Here is a 21,574-nt window from a genome sequence, read left to right as displayed (position 1 = left end):
CAACCAAGGCGACGTTCAATGACTGATACGGTTGCTATAGGACAGCGTGTGTTCGAGCTAATGAAAACGCAACGATGAACAGGGAGAAAGCGAAAACATTATCGAAGTCCAGGACAAGTCAAGCGCGGAGTACCCGGCTAGGAGACGAATTTGGGAGCGAGGAGGTCTGGGCAGAGCGCATCTTTATCAGGAGCTCGCCAAACAAGACTGAGTCCCATCACTTTCGCAGCAAGCAGCAAGCAAAGTAGCAGTGGGCGCGCATTCCGAAAGGGCCAGCTCCGCCCGTCCGAGGAAATCTTCGGCTCAACTGGATCGTGAAGTATGACCACCACCTTTTTAGGCTTTGCATCGGCAAGGTAGCGAAGGCGTCCAACAATCCCGCAAGCTAGTTGCGATGCCGGCTTGGCAAAGCCCTTCGATGAAAGTGGACCATCATTCTGGCTTCGGTCAAAATCCGATCAATGAACCTCTGGATAAGGGCAATCGGACCTCGTCAATCACACTCCATGTCCCATCGGAGGTCATGCGGACGCTAGAGTCCGATCTTTGGCATCGTTCAGGAAATATGTTTTGACCCCCTTTTGCGCACCTCCTTGCTTTGAAGTGACTCAATTCCAGGGTCTTGAATTAGGTTTTCTTTCTAGAAATTTTTTGTGTTTTCGTCTCGTCACGCTCGGACCACTGACAACGTCTTTCAATGAAGAATCTGTCGGAGAAACCAACCCACAACTACAGCTGATGAGCAAGAGAGGCAGTTGTGATGACCGCTGACTCTGAGACCACAGTCCAGAAAGCTTGACTGCGTTCAGGTTCGATCTGGAAAGCCTCTACTCAAGACCCGTCGTCGAGGCCTTCCAGGAACGCGGACTCCGGATCGCCTTTGCAGATCGGGCAACTTGCGACGCGTCGCGTACAGAGGGCACGCGCCAAGTACCGGAGTGTGTTAGCAGTGACGATCTCACACAGTTCGCAAGTGTGGTCACAAACAGGAAAGGCCTGTCGACATCGACAAACTCTAGCATTGCACGTTCACAAGCCACGCAACTACGGCTTCATCCTTGCTGGAACCCATCTTCGGATCGCCACCTCCTTGACCGCGTAGCTCTTCCTCTCGCGCAACGATTCGAAGAATGCCTCGGGCGTGGCGAGCGTCTGCGGCGGACAGCGCCTAAGCGAAGGCACGAACACGTGCGCCAAAATGAGTGTCTTGAGCACCTGGCTCTGTACGCGATTGACCGTGCTGAACCAGATCCAGTCCTTGCGGCCTGCGTTGGGATGCGGGGCGAACGGGCTCGACTCTTGGTCTTGTGCATCTTCGTATGACGGAATTACGACGACGGCAAACTCGGCATGCGAGAACACGGGTCCCCTCTTGTACAGCAGCAGGTCGGCGCAAAACTTGATGCCGGTCTTTACCACCCAGCCGAGCGACCGAAAGTGATGGTAGGCGACGTAGTTGATCAGGAACGGGTTGTCGGGTCGCGCATAGAGTTTTTGCAAGTGTCGTTCGGGCAGTCCGCGATCGCGCAGATCCAGCAGCGTCTGTGGCAAGCTTGATTGCAGGCATGACGTATAGAATTCTTCGAGGTCGAGCAATCGTGCACCTTTCGAGACCTCGCCAGAGCGAATGTCGAGACATCCAAACATGGCAGAGAGGAAAAACGCCTCGACGAGCGAAAGCTGCATTCGCTCCACATCTACCACGTCAATGTCTGCTGTTTCGTCGGCGTCAGCCTGCGCGGCTTTTGGGTTTGCTCCAACCAGAGCCATCTCGTCCTCGTTCGTGCTTTGAGCCAGCTTCCTTGCTTGAGTCGCCTTGACTTCTTCGGCAAAGTACTTGAGGCCCTTGATGCGCGCTACACCGGGCACAATGTCCGGCACCTCTTCTTGGCCCGTCCACAGTCCCGTCGCTTCTGTCTTGGGGTCGGATGTGTCGAGGTCGGCAGCGTCTTCATCATCCAGCTGCTCTTCCACCTGTCGTTCGATGTCGGCCATCAACCGGTCATGCGATGCACCAGGAGCTCGATCGGCCTCGGTGATCTCGCCTCCGAGCGCCAGGATTCCGTCCGGCAGCTGCTGACCCGCACGCACCGCAGCTCGAGCTCGTTCGATTTTGAGTGCCTTGCGCTCTTCTCTCCTCTGCTGCGTGAGTTGCTCGGCCGTCATGCGGCCTTTGCGAAGAGCGTCGATCTCGTTAACCTTGCGCTGGCGCCACGTAGGCTCGGAACGCGACAGATTGCCCTTGCCAAAGAAGCCACGTTGCCACAGAAGCCGAATGCCCTCGTCCAGCTCTTCCACCCAGACGGTCTGTAATTGTCGATCGTAGAACACCGGCACCCTTTCCTTTCCTTTTAGGCTCTTGTCAGCAGCGACGCTGACCTGTTTCGTTGGTGAACTGTGCCCGAGCGTTAAAAGCATGCAAAGTGTTGACCAGAGCGTGCTTTCCGTTTCGGCCTTGCCTGAAGTAGAAGCAGCATTGCCACTTGTATCGAGTGCGACCGGGATTGGGTTTGAATAGAGCTGGTTCTTTTGCGTTGTTGCCTTCTTTCCCGCGCCGGTTACTCGAGATGCAGGCCCCTTAGCACCTGCCTTGGAAGACTCGGCCGCATTGTTGTAGGACCAACCGGTTGTATTCCTTTGCCTCGGCATTATATCGAAGCTGTCTGTTGGACAGGGTCTGAAGAGGGTAGATGCTTCAAGAAGAGAAGGGCGTTGCAGTTGGCAGCAGCAGAGCCTCGTTAGCCAGATTGCTAACATGAAACGATTTTCTTAGGGTGTTTCGAGGAAAATGGAGCAAAGTGGAGCTGTCCCAAGAAAAAAAATCGACTGTGGGCTTAGTCACGATGACATTTCGCTTCGGTGTGGCGGAAAAGGCGAAATGCCGCGAGAGAATGCTTAGAAAGTCGGAGGCCGCGGTGTTCCTTCGCTATCAGATGCGCAGTCACAACTTTCTTCCTGCGCTCCATCACTCGTGCACTCTCAAATCGATTCAGAACAACTTGCAAGCATCGTAGCTTCGAAACAGACACACGTACAAACACAGACCCATCAGTAGGAGCCACTTTCAGACCTTGCAACCTTCGACATGTCGGTCGCCGCTCCGTCAAAATCGCAGATCCTGAATCTGTACCGCAGATACTTGAGGACATCGCAGTCTTTCGTAAGTCCTCGCTAGCAAGCACGTCGTCGCTGTTCGGAACCATTGCTGACGATACTGCTCCCTTCTTTCTCTTCACAGTCCTCGTACAATTTCCGCACATACTTCTTGAGGCGTTCGCGCGACATGTTCCGTGCGACGCTCCTGCCCACCGAACAAGCAGCTCAGTCGTCACCCTTCTCTAAGCAAGGGTCTACCACGGTCAAGGTCTCTCCGTCTACACTTCTCTCTCCAGAACCTCTCGGTAAGCCCGACGGTGCGGATGAATCCATTTCGGCAGCCTCGCTCACAGATCAAGAAAGGCTCTCTAAGTTCTACCAGACCGCTCTCGAGGATCTCAAGGTGCTCCAGAGGTCAGCACTCATGAATCGCCTGTACGAGGGCGAGAAGCTCGTTGTAGAGAAACCGAGACTCATTGTTGGCGGCGGAGGAGCAGGTCAGGAAGCCTCGGTTGGTGGTGGAGGTCAGCCAACATCCGGTCCACAGAGCTCGGGTGGTGCGCCTCCCAGCTCGTGAGCCTTTAGTCGCACTGTATATACTCGCACCTCGTTCCAGGTTCCTCGTCTGATACGTCGGATGGAATCAATTGTTCATGACTTTTCGCGATTTTCATCCTCACTTTGGTAGAGACGCGGTACCCTGAGAACAGAGAACGGACGGTGGACGAGAAAGGGAAAGAACTAGAAAGGCGTTATGCCGGAGGCTGAAAGCCGATGAAGTTTTGGGAGTGAGCGTCGTTTAGTAATTAAAGTACAAAAGTATGGAGTCGTACAGACAGGGTGAGCCAGGATTGGGTGGCGTGGTGAGGCAAGGTGGAAGAGCTTCCTGGCCCTTCTTCAGCTGCGTCAACCGCGGCTTTTGGCGTCACCAGTAGCCTCTGTGTATGTGCGAACAGCTCGCGACTGCGAGAGGACGGCACCTTAGAGCCAACGTTTAATAGTAGTAGCCTCGGCCGCGACCGCGACCGCGTCCACGGAAAGGACGTCCACGACCACGGCCACGTCCTCGTCCTCGTGCCGCCATGCCGGGCATGTTTGTGCGCTTGGCGGTCACCTTGATCAATCGACCGCGGAACAAAGACTCGTTAAGCACCATGGCGTTGGCGACCAGTGATGGGTCGGCGAATTCGACGTATGCGAATCTATAAACAGGAAAGGCACATAAGTGCAATACGTCAGAGCGGGGAGTCAAGTCAGCAATCGTATACTAAGCAAGGCAAGCATGAAGACACGGTCGAGAAGATGACATCAATGGGGCCGCAACTACTTACCCTTTGGGATGCCCTGTAAACTTGTCGCAGAGGATCGTGACGCGGTTGATGGTTCCGCAGCTCTGGAAATGCTGTTGCAACTCTTCTGGTGTTGCGCCGTAGTCAACATTGCCAACGTAGATACTCCTCGAGTCAACCTCTTCGCGCTCCTCCTCGGTAGGATGCAAGCCAGCACCGCCCGCTTCGCCTGCCGCTTGCTGAAGTTCGCGCAGCTTGGCCGCCTCGGCCTCCATCTCTGCAACCCTTTGCTTCATCGCCTCAATTTCGGCATCCTCGTCCGCCATTGCCGTACCGTCAGCGCCAGTCGCAGAGGCGTCTGTTACTGACGCGTTGGCGCCATCCATTTCTGTGTTGCTGTGAGTCTGATGAAGATCGCTCGTGCCAGGCTCCGAGAGCGAGACCTCTTCTTGGTGTGATGCCATGATGCCAATGTCAGCGCCTCTGACCTAGTTGCTGTGGTTTTGTCCGGGTATGTTCCTCTTGAATGCAGAAGCCGGTGTAGGGAAGTGTCCGAAGGCTGCCCAAGATTTGGTGGTGATGATGATGATGATGATGCTGCTGCTGCTGCTTGCGGAGGAAGGAAAAGAAAGCGCAGGCAAAGGTGGAGAATGCGTAAACCTTTGCTGCGCTGAAATATGCCCTTCTTGAAATCCGTTTTCCGTGCCAACAGGAAGCGTCACGTGATGCAGCCTGAAGCTGTCTCCATCTCGTCCATCCTCGTCTTGACTCTGTTCGCTCACCATCCATCCTCCCCTGTCGCTCCCTCTCATATTTGGACCCCATCCAGCCAGGCCTCTGCTAGGCCAACATTCCGACAGAGGTACCGACGGCAACGACTCAACCGTAGGACAACCGACCTGGATAACGCACACCGAAATTGCTTCACACTGCCAAATGTTGTAAACGGCTTTCTTCTCGCAGGGTGACTCTACCACCTCTGCTCTGCAACACACTCTCGCCAGACACCGAGTGGCAATCTGCTCGAACGAAATGGTGTCACGGTCCAAGCCGACGGCGGCCGCCTACTCGGCCTCGCACATGTCTGTGGCTATCTTGGCGCTGTTGTCATCCGCTGGCTTTTCACGTTCTTCGGCAGGCGCAGCAGACCTGCTGACCGAGGTCATGCAGAGATATATCCAGCTCATAGGCTCGACATGTGTGCAGCACGCCAACCATGCCGGCCGCACCATCGTCTCACCCCAAGACCTTCGTGCATCCCTTGAACACATTCTGGGCGGCGAACCCATCGAAGAGTTGCTCGAGTGGGCCGAGGAGGAAGGCAGGGTGGCTGTACCAGAGCAAGGCTCACATGCTGACACAGCACAAACGAACGGCGTTAGCGGGACCCATCTCGAAATCACAACCAGCACGACACCAGCAGCGCTGCAGGACCCCATGCGAGGTAAGGATCTCATTCGCATCCTTAACACCGGTTGCGTACCTCCGTCGACAGCGGACATCGAAGAAGCACACTTCCGACCGATACCTTCCGAAGAATTCGAACAACTAGCAGCAGAAAGCATCCTCCGCGAGCACATGGCTAGGCGGCTTGTGTGGACTCCGCAGGATGAATCCAAGTCGGCCTCTGAAGTAGAACGGACTAGAGCCCCTTCGCCAACCTCTTACGGGGAGGCGTCCACACAAGGCTCCAGCTCATCAGCAGATCATGATACCCTATTGTTCTCTGACATTGAAGGGGACGATGAAGACAGTGTTTCGTCCGACACCCTCGATAGCAGCAACGGCCAAGCTCTACAACCACAAAAGCGCAGACGCGTCGAAACTGAGGCTTTCACCCACACACGCCGGTTTGGCCAGGCCGTCGTCGATTACGTGCCAACCTACCTTCCGCTCTTCCCGGGAATGGCAGCCAACGCAGGTGCAGAAGCAGAGATCCCACAATCTAGCGGGGTCGTCGAAACAATCAAAGCAGAGCCGCACGAGGAGGTCTTTGTAAAGGTAGAGCCCGTGGACGTCGATCCCGAGTATGTGCTGGAAGAGCAGAGACGCAAAGAATTGGCGCAAAAGAAGGCAGATGAGGCTGCAGCAGCCGCAGCCACTGCCGCAGCCGAGGAGGCTAAGTTGCAAGATGCCAACGCGGACGTAGGCGAAGCCGCACCCGTCGTTCAAAAGACAGCAGAAGAAAGGGCCGCCGAAGCTGAGAAAGCATTCGAAGCGCTGCAAGCACGCCGGATCTTACGAGACAGCTGGAGAGAGGGTGTCACGTATGATGCCTCGACGTTGGCGGCCACCTATCCCAAGGATGAGCTGCGCGAACTGGAGCAAAATGTGGCAGAAATCCTCAAGGATTCATCCATCACATCGATCGCCCCGACAACCTCGTCGCTACGTGCATTCGCCGCCGACTACCAAGCCTTGGTTGAGGACCCTACATCGAGCAGTGCCGCCGGCATCTACTTGACACCGTCCGGGCCTGCGCACCAGGATGCAGCGATCAAACGCAAAAGGCTGGCGCACGCTCTGGCTGATGCATCGCGCTACGCACCCAACGACAGCCTGTACGCTGCTGTGGCAGCTCGACCGTCAGTGGTTCCCTTCAACCCGGGACCGAGCTGGCTCGTTTCGACGCTGCCACCGCCGACGCTGTACGAGGACAATATCGAGGTCGCCAACGCGCTGTCTGCACCCGTGCTCACGCCCGTGCGACCGCAAGGAAGACCAGCAGCCTTGATTCCGCCTTCAGGGGCGCTCGTTCCGACACTGGGTCACCGGCATCCTTCACACCTCACCATCGGTGCGCGCGTTGTCGCCAGTGCGGAACTCCTGAAGCGCGTTTCACGCTACGACGACCCTGTGCCGATCTTGGACGACAAGCACGCGGAACGGTTCTTTCACGGTCTGCCCGCCTCGCGCGATCTTCTCGGTGGTTCCGGCTCGAGCAGCGATCTTTCGTCGAACATCTCGTCCACACGCAGCAGTGGCAGCGGGGGATCTGGCAGCGGTAATTCGACGCTTCGACCGGCGCTCGAAAAGCTGGTGCTGCAGATGCGCGAGAAGGAGGCCCAGATCTTGCCCGAGGAGGACAAGGAGGAGCTGCAGAGGCGACAGCAGGAGTTGCAGCTCCAGCTCCAAGCCGCGCTCGCGTCCGAGAACCGCGATGGCAAAGACTCAGCTGTGCTCTCGTCGGGCTTGATTGCCGACAGCTACGCTAGTCGCATTCGCAACGGAAACATCACCATGGTGCACACGTGGGATTGGACGCCGAGAGATCCGTATGATACCATGCTGCCCGCCAAGAAGGTGCGTGCGCCTGGCAGAAGAGGTGTGGGGCCAGTGGCGTTGGAGAAGCGGACGCGGACCGAGAGCTCCAACTCGGAGCCGGGCGATGCTGCGGTCAACGGAAACGCCGCGCAGTGAGTTCAATTGTCGACGTATGTAAACCCTTTCCAAACCTCACGTTTCTGTATCATTACACTCGTGTCAACCACAGACACGAATCTTGAATGCACACATACTTGGATTGAAACACGAGAGCTGTGATCGAACAGTCAAAGATAGATCTGAATCAGGTCAAGGCACGGAGCGTAACAGGTCGGGCCATCGGCGGACTTTGCTGTACGGGCCTTCTCTGGAGTACGGCCTCTTAGACTTCTGCGAGGCAGTCAGCCCTCACCCAATGGAGCCATCAGCCGACTTGTTGGAAGCATTGGGGACCGCAGCAGCAGCTTCAGCCATTGCTTTCGCCTTGAGTACGGTTGCTTGTGGTCCGCTCAAGGTGTCGCTTCCACTTGGGACGCTGACAGTCCTTGCACCTCCCGCACCTAGGCCCGAAAGACCAGCGCCACCACCACCACCGACTCGGGCTGCCAGAGTCGACGGCAGAAGATATTCCGTCGACATGGCTGTTGCACCCGCGCCAGTGTATGCGTGCAGAGCGGGATGCTCGGGATGCAAAGGCGGCTGCATGCCTCGAAGTGTCGGATTGCTGCTGAGGCCGTTCGGCATTGCGGTACCTGACACCCCGTGCTGATAAGCGTCGTGGTACTGCGGCTCTGAACGGTAACGTGGGTTGCTGTTGCGGACGAATGAATCGTTCGCGCCCCTCGGTGGCGGCGATTTTGGTCGGAGCTGATCCACCTCTTCAACGTAGGGCACTAAGTTGGAGCGATCTCGTAAATCGCATCCGGGACGGTCGACTCCAAAGTTGGCATCGTACTCGATTTTGTCGTACGGTCGAGGGATTTGCAAGCGCTCCAGATGTAAGTTCAACTGGTCACTCGGACCATTCTCCGCAAGGATGGGCAGTCCGGTGGGTGGTAGAGCGACTTTTCCTCCCTCTGGCCAGGCAGGCGCTTCTGGTCCTACTTCGAGACCAATGGTGAGCCATCCACGACGCAGATTTCGGTTGCGACCAAAGAGCTCCAAGCGACGAGTGCCCAAGCAAAAGTTTTCAATCGTCTGGTAAAGTTCTGGTGGTTTGCTGACCATGTCTGGCAGCATGTGCGAGCGCGACTGCTCCACGTTCCCCCGCTCTTGTGAAGAACCAAGATCATCCCGTTGTTCGGGACCTGGCCAAAGGATGACGTCGGTGTCTATGTTGCAGTGCACGAAGCGGACGTCAGTGGACCTGCGCACAGTGCCTCGAATACCCATGAGGCAGTGCTGGCTGGAGCGAGTGAAGGCCGAAGTGCTCGAAGCTTGCTGGCTGTCGAGTCCGGAATGGTCCGTCTGCGGATTGGTACGAATGCAGACGATATCCTCACACCGTCTATAGCCCCATTTGGCAAGCACTTCTCTTCCTCGTTCGAGGCCGTCCCCCGCACCCGAGCCAACCCACAGAAATACGAAACTCTCCTTTGCTGCAAGCTGCGGAACGGGTAAAGCAGCGATCTCTTCCCAGGACCAAGTTGCGTCAGCACTGCTAGATAAAGCAGACGTTGAAGCAGCCGGCGATGCTTCCCATTCGTAAGCCTCGAGCGGAGGATCGATCAACACGACATCATACTTGACAGGGATGAGACTGCCCAAATGGAACTGATCTGCGGAGCGAGACGGATCTCGGAATGGTCCAAGTGAGGGTCTGAGATCGGCTTGGAGATAAGTGGGAGGGTGAGCTACGCGGGTGACGAGCGCATCCTTGAGCTGAACGAGACGTTGGAGTTTGGGATATTCTTGAAAGCGAGAGCTTGATGACGGATTGCGGACTGCATTACCCGGTAGCCGACCTGCGCCAGTGTCGACAAAGTGCTGAGAGTAATCGTTGCGCAGTGTATGCTCTTGCGAGCTGTAGTTGGGTCCCAACGCTGGGTGGATAGCAGATGCTCTCGACTTGCCCTTAACGTCGTGAGAAGCAGGCGTTGATTTGCCGGCCTCGTTGGAATGAGCGCCGCCGCTGATCGCGGTCGGAAGACCGAATCGTTGCTTGAGCTGTTCAAGGCGTTGTCGTTGTTGCTGCTGTTGCTTGGCCAACGGCGTTCTCTTGCCATCCTGATCAGACAGGTCGACGAGCGTGCGCCAACGAGGATGGTCGCGCGCCCTGTTGAGATGCACTTCCACGGCCATTTGTAATAAGAATCTTGCTGTATAGCAGATCAATTCAGGTTCATGGTCACGATGAGTGCGATTGTTTTTGTTCGGCCTATGAAGCGGCCTCGTGATGTAAGTAGAGGAATGGCAGCGAGCGAGCCAAAGGTTCCCTGGATGACTGCTTGCAATCTTCTCCGGAACCTTTCGATTCACTCAATTCCGCACGCACGCACGCACGCACGCACGCAGCTGAGCTTCATTTTCGGTTGTGCCTCAATTTTGGTTTCAAGGGTCTTGGGAGCTTGTCTCCTTTTTTTAAGAACTCGCTCTCTCTTTCCCTTGTAGAGGCGTGTGCAGGTCTCTTCGTGACTTCAGTCCAAACCTCTCGGATTCGCCCATCGTCTCGCTCGTCAGTCTGGATCAGAAGAATAGAGCAAGGAAAGGTCTGTCAGGTTGCATTACTGTTGTGGTGTGCTGTGCTTGGACTCTCACCCGAGCGATCAAGTAGCCAGCTGCACGCTGCAACGCTCACGGCCGCTGAAACGCGCAACGCACACGCCCTGTCTCGATTTTCAATTAATCCAGCGCGCCCTACTCGCCTTCACACACGCAGTCCGAGACAGTGAGAGAGAGAGACACACACACACGCAGACCGACTCAACGAAAACGCCAACGCAACACGCCGCTCTCGTTCGCCCCCCGCGCATCAGTCTCGAGAGCATCCCTGCTTTTCGACCCCCTCGTTTCGCGAGCCATTTCCATTTGTTCCTTTTATCGTCCTCTCTCTCTGGTGTTGCTCTGAGACGTAGCTGCACCTTCTTTCCGGGCCTTTTCATCGAGACTCTCCGTGATTTACCTGTCCCTCGCGCCACCTGTCATCGTCTTCACCATCACGTCCAACACCTTGGCAAGACTCGCTCGACTCGTCGCCGCTCACGATCCGTATCTTCAGAGCTTGACATGTCCGGCTTCCGCAGCGCGCCCAATGGCGCACCAGGCGGACAGCAAGCAGGCTCGTTTGGCTCTTTGACGCCATCACGACCCGCGCCGCCTGTTCCCACCAGCAAGCACAATGATCCCTTCCTGCCTCCCCTCTCCCAGTACAATTCGGCATCCAGCGGTATGGGCGCCGGTGGTGGTTCCTATACCGGTCCCCTTCGACCTGCTGGGCCTGGTGCCAACGCGTCCTCTGGTGCTCCCGCCAATCACCTCGCTGGTAACAACTCGGGTTGGCAGCAAGCCGGCCCTGGTGCTACCACAAGCGGATCCGCCCTTGTAAGAAAAGGCTGGGTCAGCGTCAAGGAGGACGGTATTCGCTCTTGGATCTGGAGCAAGCGTTGGCTTGCCCTCCGCGAGCAGACCCTCACCTTTCACAAAAACGAGACGACCTACCAAGCAGTTGCGCTTGTCTTTCTCAAAGACATCTCCAACGTTTCGCGTACCGATCTCAAACCTTACTGCATCGAAGTCGAGACCAAGGAAAAGACCTTCTACCTCCAGCTCAAGAGCGATGAGGAGCTCTACGGCTGGATGGACGACATCTACTCTCGCTCGCCGCTCATGGGCGTGTCCTCGCCCACCAACTTTGTACACCAGGTCCACGTCGGCTTCGACCCTATCAGTGGTGCCTTCACCGGCCTCCCCGAGCAGTGGTCCAAGCTACTTACCACCTCGGCTATCACTCGCGAGGACTACGAAAAGAACCCGCAGGCCGTGCTCGACGTTCTCGAATTCTACACCGACATCCAGAAGCGCGAGCGCGATGACTTTGGCCTCGGCACGCCGACTATGAACATCCAGCCTGGTCGCAACCCCAACGAGATTGCAAGCGCTTCGTCGGCGCCTCGCTTCAAGGCTGGCACCGGTTTCGCTGGAAGCTCTGGTGCCGACTCGGCATCGAGCTTGAGCAAAGAGGCACCTCAGTATCCTGGTGCGTCCAAACCCCCGTCGGACGCCTTCCGCAGTTCCCCCGCCGGAGCATCGTCGTCCAACAATTCTTCCTTGAGACCTTCGCAGACTACCATGGCAAGGCGACCCTCGGACGACGGTCGGGGCCAGGGCGCGTCCAGCCCTGCTTCGTCCCAGGCTTCGTCTTCGCGCCTCGGCGGCTCTGCGTCCAACGACAGCAAGTACGGCCGCTCCACGCCGACTTCCAACGCGCATCCAGATTTGGTGCCTTCGCGCAAGGCGCCCGCCGCTCCCGGCGCTGCCAAGGCTCCTACGCACGCCTCATCGCTAGCTTCCACCCGACCCGCGCCTCCACCTCCGAACTCGTCGGCGCCCTCTAGCAGGATGGCCAACGACGGCGGCGTGCAGGGTCTCAACGTCAAGACCAAGGAGCTCAAGCTGGGAAGCGATTCGGCCGGCGTATCGCCCTCGTCATCGAACGCTGCTGCCAAGGCCGGCGCTGGCGCAAAGCAGCCGTCACCCGTGGGCGCACCAAGCGCGTCGTCTGCCTCGGCTGCAGCTGCGCAGGTCAAGCCTCTTCAGATGGCCAAGAAGGACACGGGCGCCAAGACGGCTCAGCAGAAGGAGGCTGAGCGTCGCATCAGCACCATGTCCGAAGCGCAGATCATGGAGAAGCTCCGCTCGGTGGTTAGTCAAGAGGATCCCAACATGCTGTACAGCAAGATCAAGAAGGTCGGTCAAGGTGCCTCTGGATCCGTGTTCGTGGCCAAGACGCTCGCTACAGGCCAGCGCGTGGCCATCAAGACGATGGACCTATCGCAGCAACCACGCAAGGAGCTCATCGTCAACGAGATCCTCGTTATGAAAGAGTCGCAGCATCCCAACATTGTAAACTTCCTCAACTCGTTCCTCGTGCGCAACAACGAGCTGTGGGTCATCATGGAGTACATGGAAGGAGGTGCGCTCACGGACGTGATCGACAACAACACGCTCGAAGAGGACCAGATCGCTGCCATCTGCCTCGAAACGTGCAAGGGTCTCGAGCATCTGCACAGCCAGAGCATCATCCATCGCGACATCAAGTCGGACAACGTGCTGCTCAACGCCAGCGGACAGGTCAAGATCACGGACTTCGGCTTCTGTGCGAAGCTGACGGACCAAAAGTCAAAGCGTGCTACCATGGTGGGCACGCCGTACTGGATGGCACCCGAGGTAGTCAAGCAGAAGGAGTACGGCGCCAAGGTCGACATTTGGAGCTTGGGCATCATGGCCATCGAGATGATCGAGAACGAGCCGCCGTACCTGGACGAGGAGCCGCTCAAGGCGCTCTACCTCATCGCCACCAACGGTACGCCGACGCTCAAGAAGCCCGAGACGCTCTCCAAGAACCTCAAGAGCTTTTTGGCTGTGTGTCTGTGCGCTGACGTCAAGAGTCGTGCTTCGGCCGACGAGCTGCTCCACCATCCTTTCCTGCAATCGGCCTGTCCGTTGTCGAGCCTCTCACCGTTGCTCCGATTCCGCAACAAACCCGACCGTTGATTCCCGTGGGACCAGCTGCTTGCTGCCGTTTCCTTCCTTTCCCGCCTTCCTGTCACGATAACCTTGTATGCACGATGAATGCTTATGACATTGCTTTGATCGTTGATTATGAACTGCCTTGAGCTCGTTGCGAGAACAGCAGGCTCGCGACGAGCCGGCGTGCGATAACGATCAGGCTATCAGACTGCTCAGCCCCTCCTATCAGCATGGAATCAGAGCGACCGGTACAGGCGGTCCAAGTGCCTTCAAGCTCACACTATGCTATACTTCGGTGATCCTGATTATGGCAGAAGAGGAGAGGGAAGGACAGGAGAGGAGGCCCGAGCTCAACTTGAATTTTCCTTGCGCGAATGCACCTGGACGTGGCTCGAGAGTATGACTCGGTCCGTTGCTTCCTTGTCGACGTCGTATCTTCGCCTCGTCCGACTTGCACCTACTGTATCTCTCGACCATGTCCGTCCCGAATGTCACCATGATGACCGTCAGAGGGCCTACTTTTATCCCAGCAAAAAATACAGCGGTTTTCCGCGCAAAAAGAATGTCCTTGGGGAGAGTCGAACTCCCGATCTTAGGATTTCTAAGCATAGATATGCTTGTAGGTTGATTCCTGTCATTACAGGATCGTTGGTATGAGACCTACGCCCTAACCAACTAGGCCACAAAGACAATGGTTGATGCGTACTCGCTAAGGCATTGTATATTTATCTCGTTCCTTACTGCGAGAACCTCGACTGTATGCAACGCAGTAGTGATTTGAATGTGCTCGTTGCAACGCGTCTTTTCTGAAGCAGTACACGCGCGTAAATTGCAGCACATAAGCTGATGGGAAAGTTGGCCGAAAAGTGTGCTTCTTAGAACAACCCGAGCTGGTGAATGTGTGATAGTGACTGAGCGCTCTTTGTTGTCACTTTTCGTCTTCCACCTTTCGCACTTACTACAAAGGCGCGAACCTCGCTATCTGTCCCTTGATCACGCTGCCCAACATGGCGATGCCTCGAGTCTTCTTAGCGCGCCACGGCGAGACCGAATGGTCCATCTCGGGCCAGCACACGGGACGATCCGATATCTCGCTCACACCGCACGGCGAAGAGGTCATGCGCCAACTGGCACCCAGCATCGTCGGCGTGGCCAACGGCAAGCTCATCGACCCCACCAAGCTCAACCACATCTTTGTCAGTCCTCGCAAGCGATCGCAGCGTACCCTCGAGATCATGCTCGAGCACATCCCCGCCTCGCAACGGGCGGGCATCCCCCCTGTCGAGGTGGTCCAAGACTGCCGCGAGTGGGACTACGGTGCCTACGAAGGATTGAAGACGGAAGAGATCCGAGCCAAGCACCCTGGATGGGACATCTGGACCGAGGGCACTCCGGATCACCCAGACAAGCCAGACGAGCTGCCTGGCGAGTCGGCGCAGCACATGAGCGATCGAGTCGACTCGGTTATCGCCATGATCCGCTCGCTGCAGTCCGGACACGTCGACAAGCGCAATCAGGGCCACGATGTGGGTAACAAGACGTGCGACGTGCTGCTCGTCTGTCACGGCCATTTCAACCGCGTCTTTGTCGCCAGGTGGTTGGGCTTGCCGCTCACCCATGGACGTCTGTTCGAGATGGATGCTGGCGGGATGGTGGTCTTGGGCTATGCGCATCACAACTTTGCCGAGCCCACTGTGGCGGGCATCTTTTCCTCCAAGACTGGTCCCAAGGGTGACAAGGAGGGTCAACCGGGATCGTGCGGTTTGGCCAAGCATGAGGAATCGCAGTACCTCGACCTGGTTCAGCGCGTGATTGCAACCGGAGAATCCAGGCCCGACCGTACAGGCACAGGCACGTTGGCCCTCTTCGCACCGCAACCCAGCCTGCGATTCGACCTGACCAACGGCACGCTACCTCTGCTCACCACCAAGCGCGTCTTCTTCCGTGGCGTGCTCGAGGAGCTCCTCTGGTTTGTTGCTGGCAAAACCGACTCGAAACTGCTCACCGACAAGGGTGTGCACATCTGGGACGGCAATGGTTCGCGCGAATTCCTCGACTCGCGCGGACTCTCTCACCGTAGGGAAGGCGACCTGGGCCCCGTCTATGGTTTCCAATGGCGTCATTTTGGTGCAGAGTACAAGGACTGCGATACCGACTACACCGCTCAAGGCGTCGACCAGCTCGCCCAAGTGATCGACAAGATCAAGAACAACCCCACCGACCGCCGCATCCTGCTCAGCGCATGGAACCCGAAGGACCTCGAGTTGATGGCTTTGCCGCCGTGTCACATGTTTGCGCAGTTCTTCGTCTCTAATCTCGACGCCTACGCTCGCGGCGAGGGCAAGAAACACCTCTCGTGTCAGATGTACCAGCGTTCGTGCGACTTGGGGTTGGGCGTTCCGTTCAACATTGCCAGCTACGCTCTCTTGACTTACATGATCGCCAAGGTGACCGACTGCGAACCCAAGGAACTCGTGCTCGCCATGGGCGATACGCACGTCTACAAGGACCACGTCGAGCCGTTGAAGGTGCAGCTGGAAAGGGATCCTCTGCCCTTCCCCAAACTCAAGATCAAGAGAGATATCACCGACATTGATGGTTTCAAGTACGATGACTTTGAGGTCGTCGGCTATAAGTGTCACTCCAAGATCGACATGAAGATGAGCGTCTAAGCGCCGGACCACTCTTGTTTTGAGATGCTCAACACATCTCGCTTCGTTCGTATTAATTCCAGTACCACATAGCCGCATCCAACGCTGGACAGTGTTCTCAAAGCTTCAAAAGAGAAAGAAACTGAGAGAAGGGGATTGCGGCTAGAAGAGGATGATGCAACAAATACAAGGGCCACAGAACCCCTTTTTTGGATTGAATATATATGAGGATGATGATGACATGAGAAAGGCGGGTGTCAAAGACTCGATCTTTGCTAGAAGTCTGTCTTTTCGTAAAGAAACGACCCAGCTGTTGCTCGCTCGCGAAGGACGGGGAGATGGCCCTCTGAAAACGAACAACAGTGTACAATGTGCTTTTTTGTGTGTTACGACCTCAATGCGCTGTGAGCATCACTGGAGTCGCGTTCCAAACCGGGCCAGGAGACCATTTACAGAACGGTGAAGACACGGACAATGTTGTCCGAGTAACCGGCGAAGAGGGTCTGGCCGTCGGCGGACCAGGCGAGCGAGAGGCACTCGGGGTCGGCCGAGTTCTTGCCAACGCCGGTGAACTCGGGCTTGAGCTCGTCGACGATGCTCTTGGACTCGAGGTCGAAGATCTTGATGCACGAGGCGGTGGCAGCGCACAGCCAGTAGCGGTTGGGCGAGAAGACGAGAGCGTTGACGGTGTCACCAGCCTCGAGCGAGTAGAGGTGCTTGCCGTCCGAGAGCTCCCAGAGCATGGTGATGCCGTCCTTGCCACCGGAGGCGCAGAGCGAACCATCGGGCGAGACAGTAACGGTGTTGATGTAGCCGGTGTGGCCGTAGTGGTTGGTCTTCAACTTGCACTTGCTAAGCTCCCAGACCTGCAAATTCGCGAAGGAGAATTGTGAGAGGGATGGAAGTCGAAAAAAGTCAGCATCTGCTTGTCTCTTTCCAAGTAGATCGAGTGCCATGCAGATCAGAGTGATGAGGCCCAAGACGCTCCCAACGTCGGCCACCCTTCCTCCTTCCTTTCTTTGTCCATTCGCGGCGCCAATCCTGTTGAGGATTGAATGCTCAGTGATCTTGGTGACTTTGAGATGTTCTCATCGAGCTATGCTCTCTATAGTAGCAAATATTTGAAAAAAGCACTCTTCATCGCAATTCGCCGCCGCGGTCCACCTTTCTTTTCGCTCTGTACTCCTGCGACCTTGCTGCTGGAATTCCACCTTTTGCCCGCGTCTCTGATCTGTATATGGCTGCCTGAACGCAAGACTTACCTTGACGACCTTGTCCCAACCAGCGGAGACAATGACCGGGTTCTGGGGGTTGGGGCTGAAGCGAACACAGCTGACCCACTCGGAGTGACCGTCGTCGGTGATGTTGAACTTGCACTCGCCGAGGGTGTTCCAGAGCTTGATGGTGCGGTCACGCGAACCCGAGACGATCTGACGGTTGTCGGCGGAGAAGGAGACGGAGAGAACGTCGGCAGTGTGGCCGACGAAGCGGCGGGTGGTGGTGCCGGTGTTCAAGTCCCAGAGACGAAGGGTCTTGTCCCACGAGGCCGAGAGAGCGAACTGGCCGTCGGACGAGATGACAATGTCGGAAACGAAGTGGTTGTGGCCGTGGAGGATGCGCTTGGGGTAACCGTAGTTGGAGTCATCGCGGCTGAGCTGCCACACGATGATGGTGCGGTCACGCGACGAGGTGAGGAGAAGGTCGGGGTTCTCCTGCGAGGTGGCAATGGCGGTGATCCAGCCCTTGTGGCCGGCGAGAGAGCCCTTGTAGACGAGAGACTCAGACCTGTGATAGGCGAGGTGTGGAAATGTTAGGTGGAGAAAGCAATCGTCAGTATGCTGGGTCGTTGCTGTAAAGGTGACCTTTGCCCCTAACGAATGGCATGCTGTAGAATGAGCCAGTTGAAGTCACTCCACAACTCTTTACACAGTAGAATCTGCCCACAAAGTCCGCAAATATTGCCCTGCTTGATTCGACACCAGCTGCAGCAAAAACCCCTTTCAGACGTACTGCAAAGCTCCTGTTGCAAGTAAGATGATGATGCTGGTGGTACCGGTGTCGGTCGACCCGTGAGTTGAGGAATTGACTGCTTAACCAGAACGCTTGATCCAATGGTCTATCCCTGGAGACTCCTCCTTCTGTCTGTGTCATCGGTGCGATGCTGCTGAGGTATGCCTGCGTGCTGCGTTTGGCGATCGAGTCGTGTCGTACAAGATATGAAACCATTGCTTCCAAACTTCCTGCTCCCGCTCGACGTGCCCAGCCGTACAGCATGCGCATTGTGACGTTATCTGGCGAAGTTTGCTATTGCAGCAATAGTAAATCACTTACATTTTGTGATATGTGTTCGAGTTAGGTGGTGATGGGAGCATAAAGTTGGTGTCAACGAGTCGCCAGAACAATCTCTCTAACTCGCGCCGTGCGTCGGCTGGCTGACTTGCTTGGCTCTGGCGCTGCTTGGACGCTCACCGACTGGCACACACACACACCACACACCGCTCGAGAACTCGGTGATTTGGCGGCCTGCAATCTTTGTCAACTTGAGGGGAGAGTGTGCGTGCCGCACCTGGCCTTCTCACTGTCGTTCTGTCAAAAGCTGGCTGTGGGTCGAATCTTTGTGTTCTTCTCGGTAATTTCCATTGGCAAAGCCAGTCAGTGCTCGATGAGCGTTGCACGTGATTTATTGAATACAGCTCTTTGGTCGGCCGAAATTTCTGATTTACAGATTCGAATTACTTGGAATATGAATTGAGGCCTATTTGTGTCAAGCTGGAGGAAGTGAGAGTTTGTGACTTCAGAGCGGCAGCAAGTTGAGTATCGCGAGTTCGTGCCTGCAGAACAGCTTCGAGCTCACTGAGACTGGAGTGTGGGTCCAACACTGAGAGTGAGGAGGGGTTCTGGCTCTTGGAGCGAGAGGAAAGCGATGTGGAGCCGGATAATTCTGGCAAAGAGAACACAACAGCCAAGTCTGTCTTCTAGGGAGCTCGAGTGTACGGGTCAGTCCAGCAACGGTGGGTCGAATGTCACTGTTCACAAACCCTTCTCTTTCCACCGTTCAGATCACCATCACATCTATACCTATTCACAATGGCGCCCAAGATCGACCCCAACGAGATCAAGGTGAATATCTCTTCCGACCTAGACGCTCTTCAGCTCTCGCTTTCGACGTATTGTGCTGCACGGATCATCGCCAACTACCACCGACTACGTTAGCACAGCTGAGGCACACAACAGTATCGACCACGCCTTTCGACACCTTAGTAGCCTGCATTTGCGTCAGTCTATCAGCTTGGGTTGTTTAGCATGGACGAACAAGGATCAGTCGTCATCTTCCGGTGTTCGGTTTGGCAGCAGCGGAGAGCTAGCAAAGCGCAAGCAAACGAGGTACAAGTTGGCTGTACAACATCTCGATGCAAACACACTGGACTGAGATGATGCGCATGTGGGGAGTTATTGGCAACAGCTGGACCTTGCCCAGACACTCGATGGCATGCGGCGATGAAAGCCAGGCCTTTGCGCTTCTGAGAAGCAGCTCAATGGAGGCTGGACTTTAACTTGAAGGAGATAGCCCACTAGCTTCAACGTAGAAGGCTAGAGGTGCTGCTAGCAGACCACAGAACATGTTGGAACGAACGCTCCTAGTTACGACGCCCAGCGACAGAACAAGAGGTTCCACGCATCACAGCATCACAGCCGACTCCTCATCCCGCAGCATCCAACCGTCCACTCCGACACAATCTGTGCAGCAATACTTCGTCGATACATTGCGAGAGCGAAGAGACAGCATACTCCCATCAATTGCTTCCACGAACACGACGTGCTGACTTCTAACACTCTCTATTGTTTCCTGCAGATCATCTACCTCCGTGCCACCGGTGGTGAGGTCGGTGCCTCTTCGGCGCTTGCTCCTAAGATTGGTCCTCTCGGTCTCTCGCCCAAGAAGGTCGGTGAAGACATTGCCAAGGCCACTGGTGACTGGAAGGGTCTCCGTGTCACTGTCCAGCTCACTGTTCAGAACCGTCAGGCTGCCGTCTCGGTCGTGCCCTCGGCCTCGTCGCTCGTCATCAAGGCGCTCAAGGAGCCCCCTCGTGACCGCAAGAAGGAGAAGAACATCAAGCACGGTGGCAACGTCTCCCTCGACGAGATTGTCGAGATCGCCCGCAAGATGCGCTTCAAGTCTTTCGCCAAGAGCCTTGCCGGTACCGTTAAGGAGATCCTCGGCACTGCCCAGTCCGTCGGCTGCACCGTCAACGGCCAGAACCCTCACGCTATCATCGAGGGCATCGACGCTGGTGAGATCGAGATCGATGACGAGTAAATCTTTTGCCTCTTAAAGAAGTTTTATCTCGGTCCCGTTCAGCATCGTTTCTCTCTCTCCTTCGGCATCCATCACCATACACATTGCACACATGCACACACACACACCCTTATCGCACTCTAACGACATCTCACCCGAGATCTGAATGCGATCACGCAACGGTTTCGACTCGCCCAGCATGACCCGATGGACCAGCACACGGCTTGTCAGGCGCGTTCCTGTTTGATTCGGCTGCCGCACTGGCAGTCGATGGGGGAAAGCACACACACAGAACTTTATCGAAGAGCGAGATGGCGTTCCACGTATTCGACAGCTTGTGTCGGTCCCACTCTTGAGTGCAAACTTCTGGTCATGCTGGTCTGTCCCTTACCGTTGCATGTAATTCTACCTCCTTCTACTTTCCCCCCAAAAAGATCCCTCCCCCCATGTTGTATACATGATCTTCACATCTCGCTTTTCAAATTCATATTTGCACTTCCCGTCACCACTTTTGGCCGCGCAGCCATGTCCGGAATCTCGTTCAAGTGTCTGTGCGTGAGAGTGAGGGGCAGTCGAACGTTCTGCGGCGGTGAGGCCTTGGAGGCGACCTGTCAAAGGGCTTCCTCTTGGCCGAAGCTTTTCTATCATACACGTGGTGCGTGGGACGGCAAGTGATGAGTAAAGGCGAGGAATTGGATTGCGGTGTTGCTTTTCGCTTTGTGTGTAGAGGCAGAATAAAATGACATCTACCCTGTCGATGCTGGCGGCAGCGGACAAGTGAAAGCGTGTCCGTCTGTACGAGTGAGCAAGAATAGATTTGACCGCAGCGCTATCGTCTGAAACGCCTTGGTACTGCCTCTTCTAGCGTCGTCACCTTCATCGATGCAGACGGTCGGTCGCTCCCCCTCCGTGCACATTCTCACGTCTACCAGCTCGGCCTCTTGTGGCACCGCGTGGTGTCCTCGCAAGTGCTGCTGCTGCTCATCTTGGTCCGACCCAGGCGTGGCTTTAGAAAGAAGGGTCAAGCTTCCGGTCAGCTGCGTTGCTTGGTGCTTGGTGAGCGAGATGGCGTTTCGCCGCTTGATGGTTTTTCGACGGTGTTGATGGCCAAGCACGCTCTTGCGCAGTGTGCTTCCGCCATTCCCGGCGCCAATGGTGCGGTTGGTTCGTGCATGTAGCAGTGCTAGATTGGACGGGGCAGTGCTGTTGATGACTGTCGAGGTTATGTCTGCGAACACGCTGCGGCCTCGGCGGCACCATGTTGCTGGAAGCGAGGATTTGAGGTCGCG

The 21,574-nt window shown here is 56.1% G+C and overlaps 9 protein-coding genes across 9 annotated transcripts; 5 read left to right on the top strand and 4 right to left on the bottom strand.

Moving 5' to 3' along the window:
- Nucleotides 1-1,044: 1,044 nt before the first annotated feature.
- EX895_004851 (uncharacterized protein) lies at nt 1,045-2,649 on the bottom strand (the record flags this gene model as incomplete). Its single annotated transcript, XM_029885445.1, has 1 exon — nt 1,045-2,649. One exon carries the CDS (start codon nt 2,647-2,649, stop codon nt 1,045-1,047), a length of 1,605 nt encoding a protein of 534 aa, XP_029738011.1.
- Nucleotides 2,650-3,085: 436 nt separating this feature from the next.
- EX895_004850 (uncharacterized protein) lies at nt 3,086-3,673 on the top strand (the record flags this gene model as incomplete). Its single annotated transcript, XM_029885444.1, has 2 exons — nt 3,086-3,160; nt 3,239-3,673. 2 exons carry the CDS (start codon nt 3,086-3,088, stop codon nt 3,671-3,673), a joined length of 510 nt encoding a protein of 169 aa, XP_029738010.1.
- A 417-nt stretch (nt 3,674-4,090) lies between these two features.
- Nucleotides 4,091-4,771, bottom strand: EX895_004849 (uncharacterized protein; the record flags this gene model as incomplete). Its single annotated transcript, XM_029885443.1, has 2 exons — nt 4,091-4,298; nt 4,428-4,771. 2 exons carry the CDS (start codon nt 4,769-4,771, stop codon nt 4,091-4,093), a joined length of 552 nt encoding a protein of 183 aa, XP_029738009.1.
- A 646-nt stretch (nt 4,772-5,417) lies between these two features.
- EX895_004848 (uncharacterized protein) lies at nt 5,418-7,805 on the top strand (the record flags this gene model as incomplete). Its single annotated transcript, XM_029885442.1, has 1 exon — nt 5,418-7,805. The coding sequence occupies one exon, from the start codon at nt 5,418-5,420 to the stop codon at nt 7,803-7,805; it is 2,388 nt and encodes a 795-aa protein (XP_029738008.1).
- A 252-nt stretch (nt 7,806-8,057) lies between these two features.
- EX895_004847 (uncharacterized protein) lies at nt 8,058-9,950 on the bottom strand (the record flags this gene model as incomplete). The annotated part of the gene is made up of 1 exon (XM_029885441.1): nt 8,058-9,950. One exon carries the CDS (start codon nt 9,948-9,950, stop codon nt 8,058-8,060), a length of 1,893 nt encoding a protein of 630 aa, XP_029738007.1.
- A 924-nt stretch (nt 9,951-10,874) lies between these two features.
- EX895_004846 (uncharacterized protein) lies at nt 10,875-13,361 on the top strand (the record flags this gene model as incomplete). The annotated part of the gene is made up of 1 exon (XM_029885440.1): nt 10,875-13,361. One exon carries the CDS (start codon nt 10,875-10,877, stop codon nt 13,359-13,361), a length of 2,487 nt encoding a protein of 828 aa, XP_029738006.1.
- A 983-nt stretch (nt 13,362-14,344) lies between these two features.
- Nucleotides 14,345-16,009, top strand: EX895_004845 (uncharacterized protein; the record flags this gene model as incomplete). Its single annotated transcript, XM_029885439.1, has 1 exon — nt 14,345-16,009. The coding sequence occupies one exon, from the start codon at nt 14,345-14,347 to the stop codon at nt 16,007-16,009; it is 1,665 nt and encodes a 554-aa protein (XP_029738005.1).
- A 428-nt stretch (nt 16,010-16,437) lies between these two features.
- EX895_004844 (uncharacterized protein) lies at nt 16,438-18,360 on the bottom strand (the record flags this gene model as incomplete). Its single annotated transcript, XM_029885438.1, has 3 exons — nt 16,438-16,854; nt 17,251-17,773; nt 18,320-18,360. The coding sequence occupies 3 exons, from the start codon at nt 18,358-18,360 to the stop codon at nt 16,438-16,440; spliced, it is 981 nt and encodes a 326-aa protein (XP_029738004.1).
- A 715-nt stretch (nt 18,361-19,075) lies between these two features.
- EX895_004843 (uncharacterized protein) lies at nt 19,076-20,306 on the top strand (the record flags this gene model as incomplete). Its single annotated transcript, XM_029885437.1, has 2 exons — nt 19,076-19,108; nt 19,842-20,306. The coding sequence occupies 2 exons, from the start codon at nt 19,076-19,078 to the stop codon at nt 20,304-20,306; spliced, it is 498 nt and encodes a 165-aa protein (XP_029738003.1).
- Between the last annotated feature and the right edge of the window lie 1,268 nt (nt 20,307-21,574).

This window comes from Sporisorium graminicola, chromosome SGRAM_5, assembly GCF_005498985.1.
Source record: "Sporisorium graminicola strain CBS 10092 chromosome SGRAM_5, whole genome shotgun sequence".
NCBI lineage: Eukaryota > Fungi > Basidiomycota > Ustilaginomycetes > Ustilaginales > Ustilaginaceae > Sporisorium > Sporisorium graminicola.
This window is presented reverse-complemented; position numbering and strand designations above follow the sequence as displayed.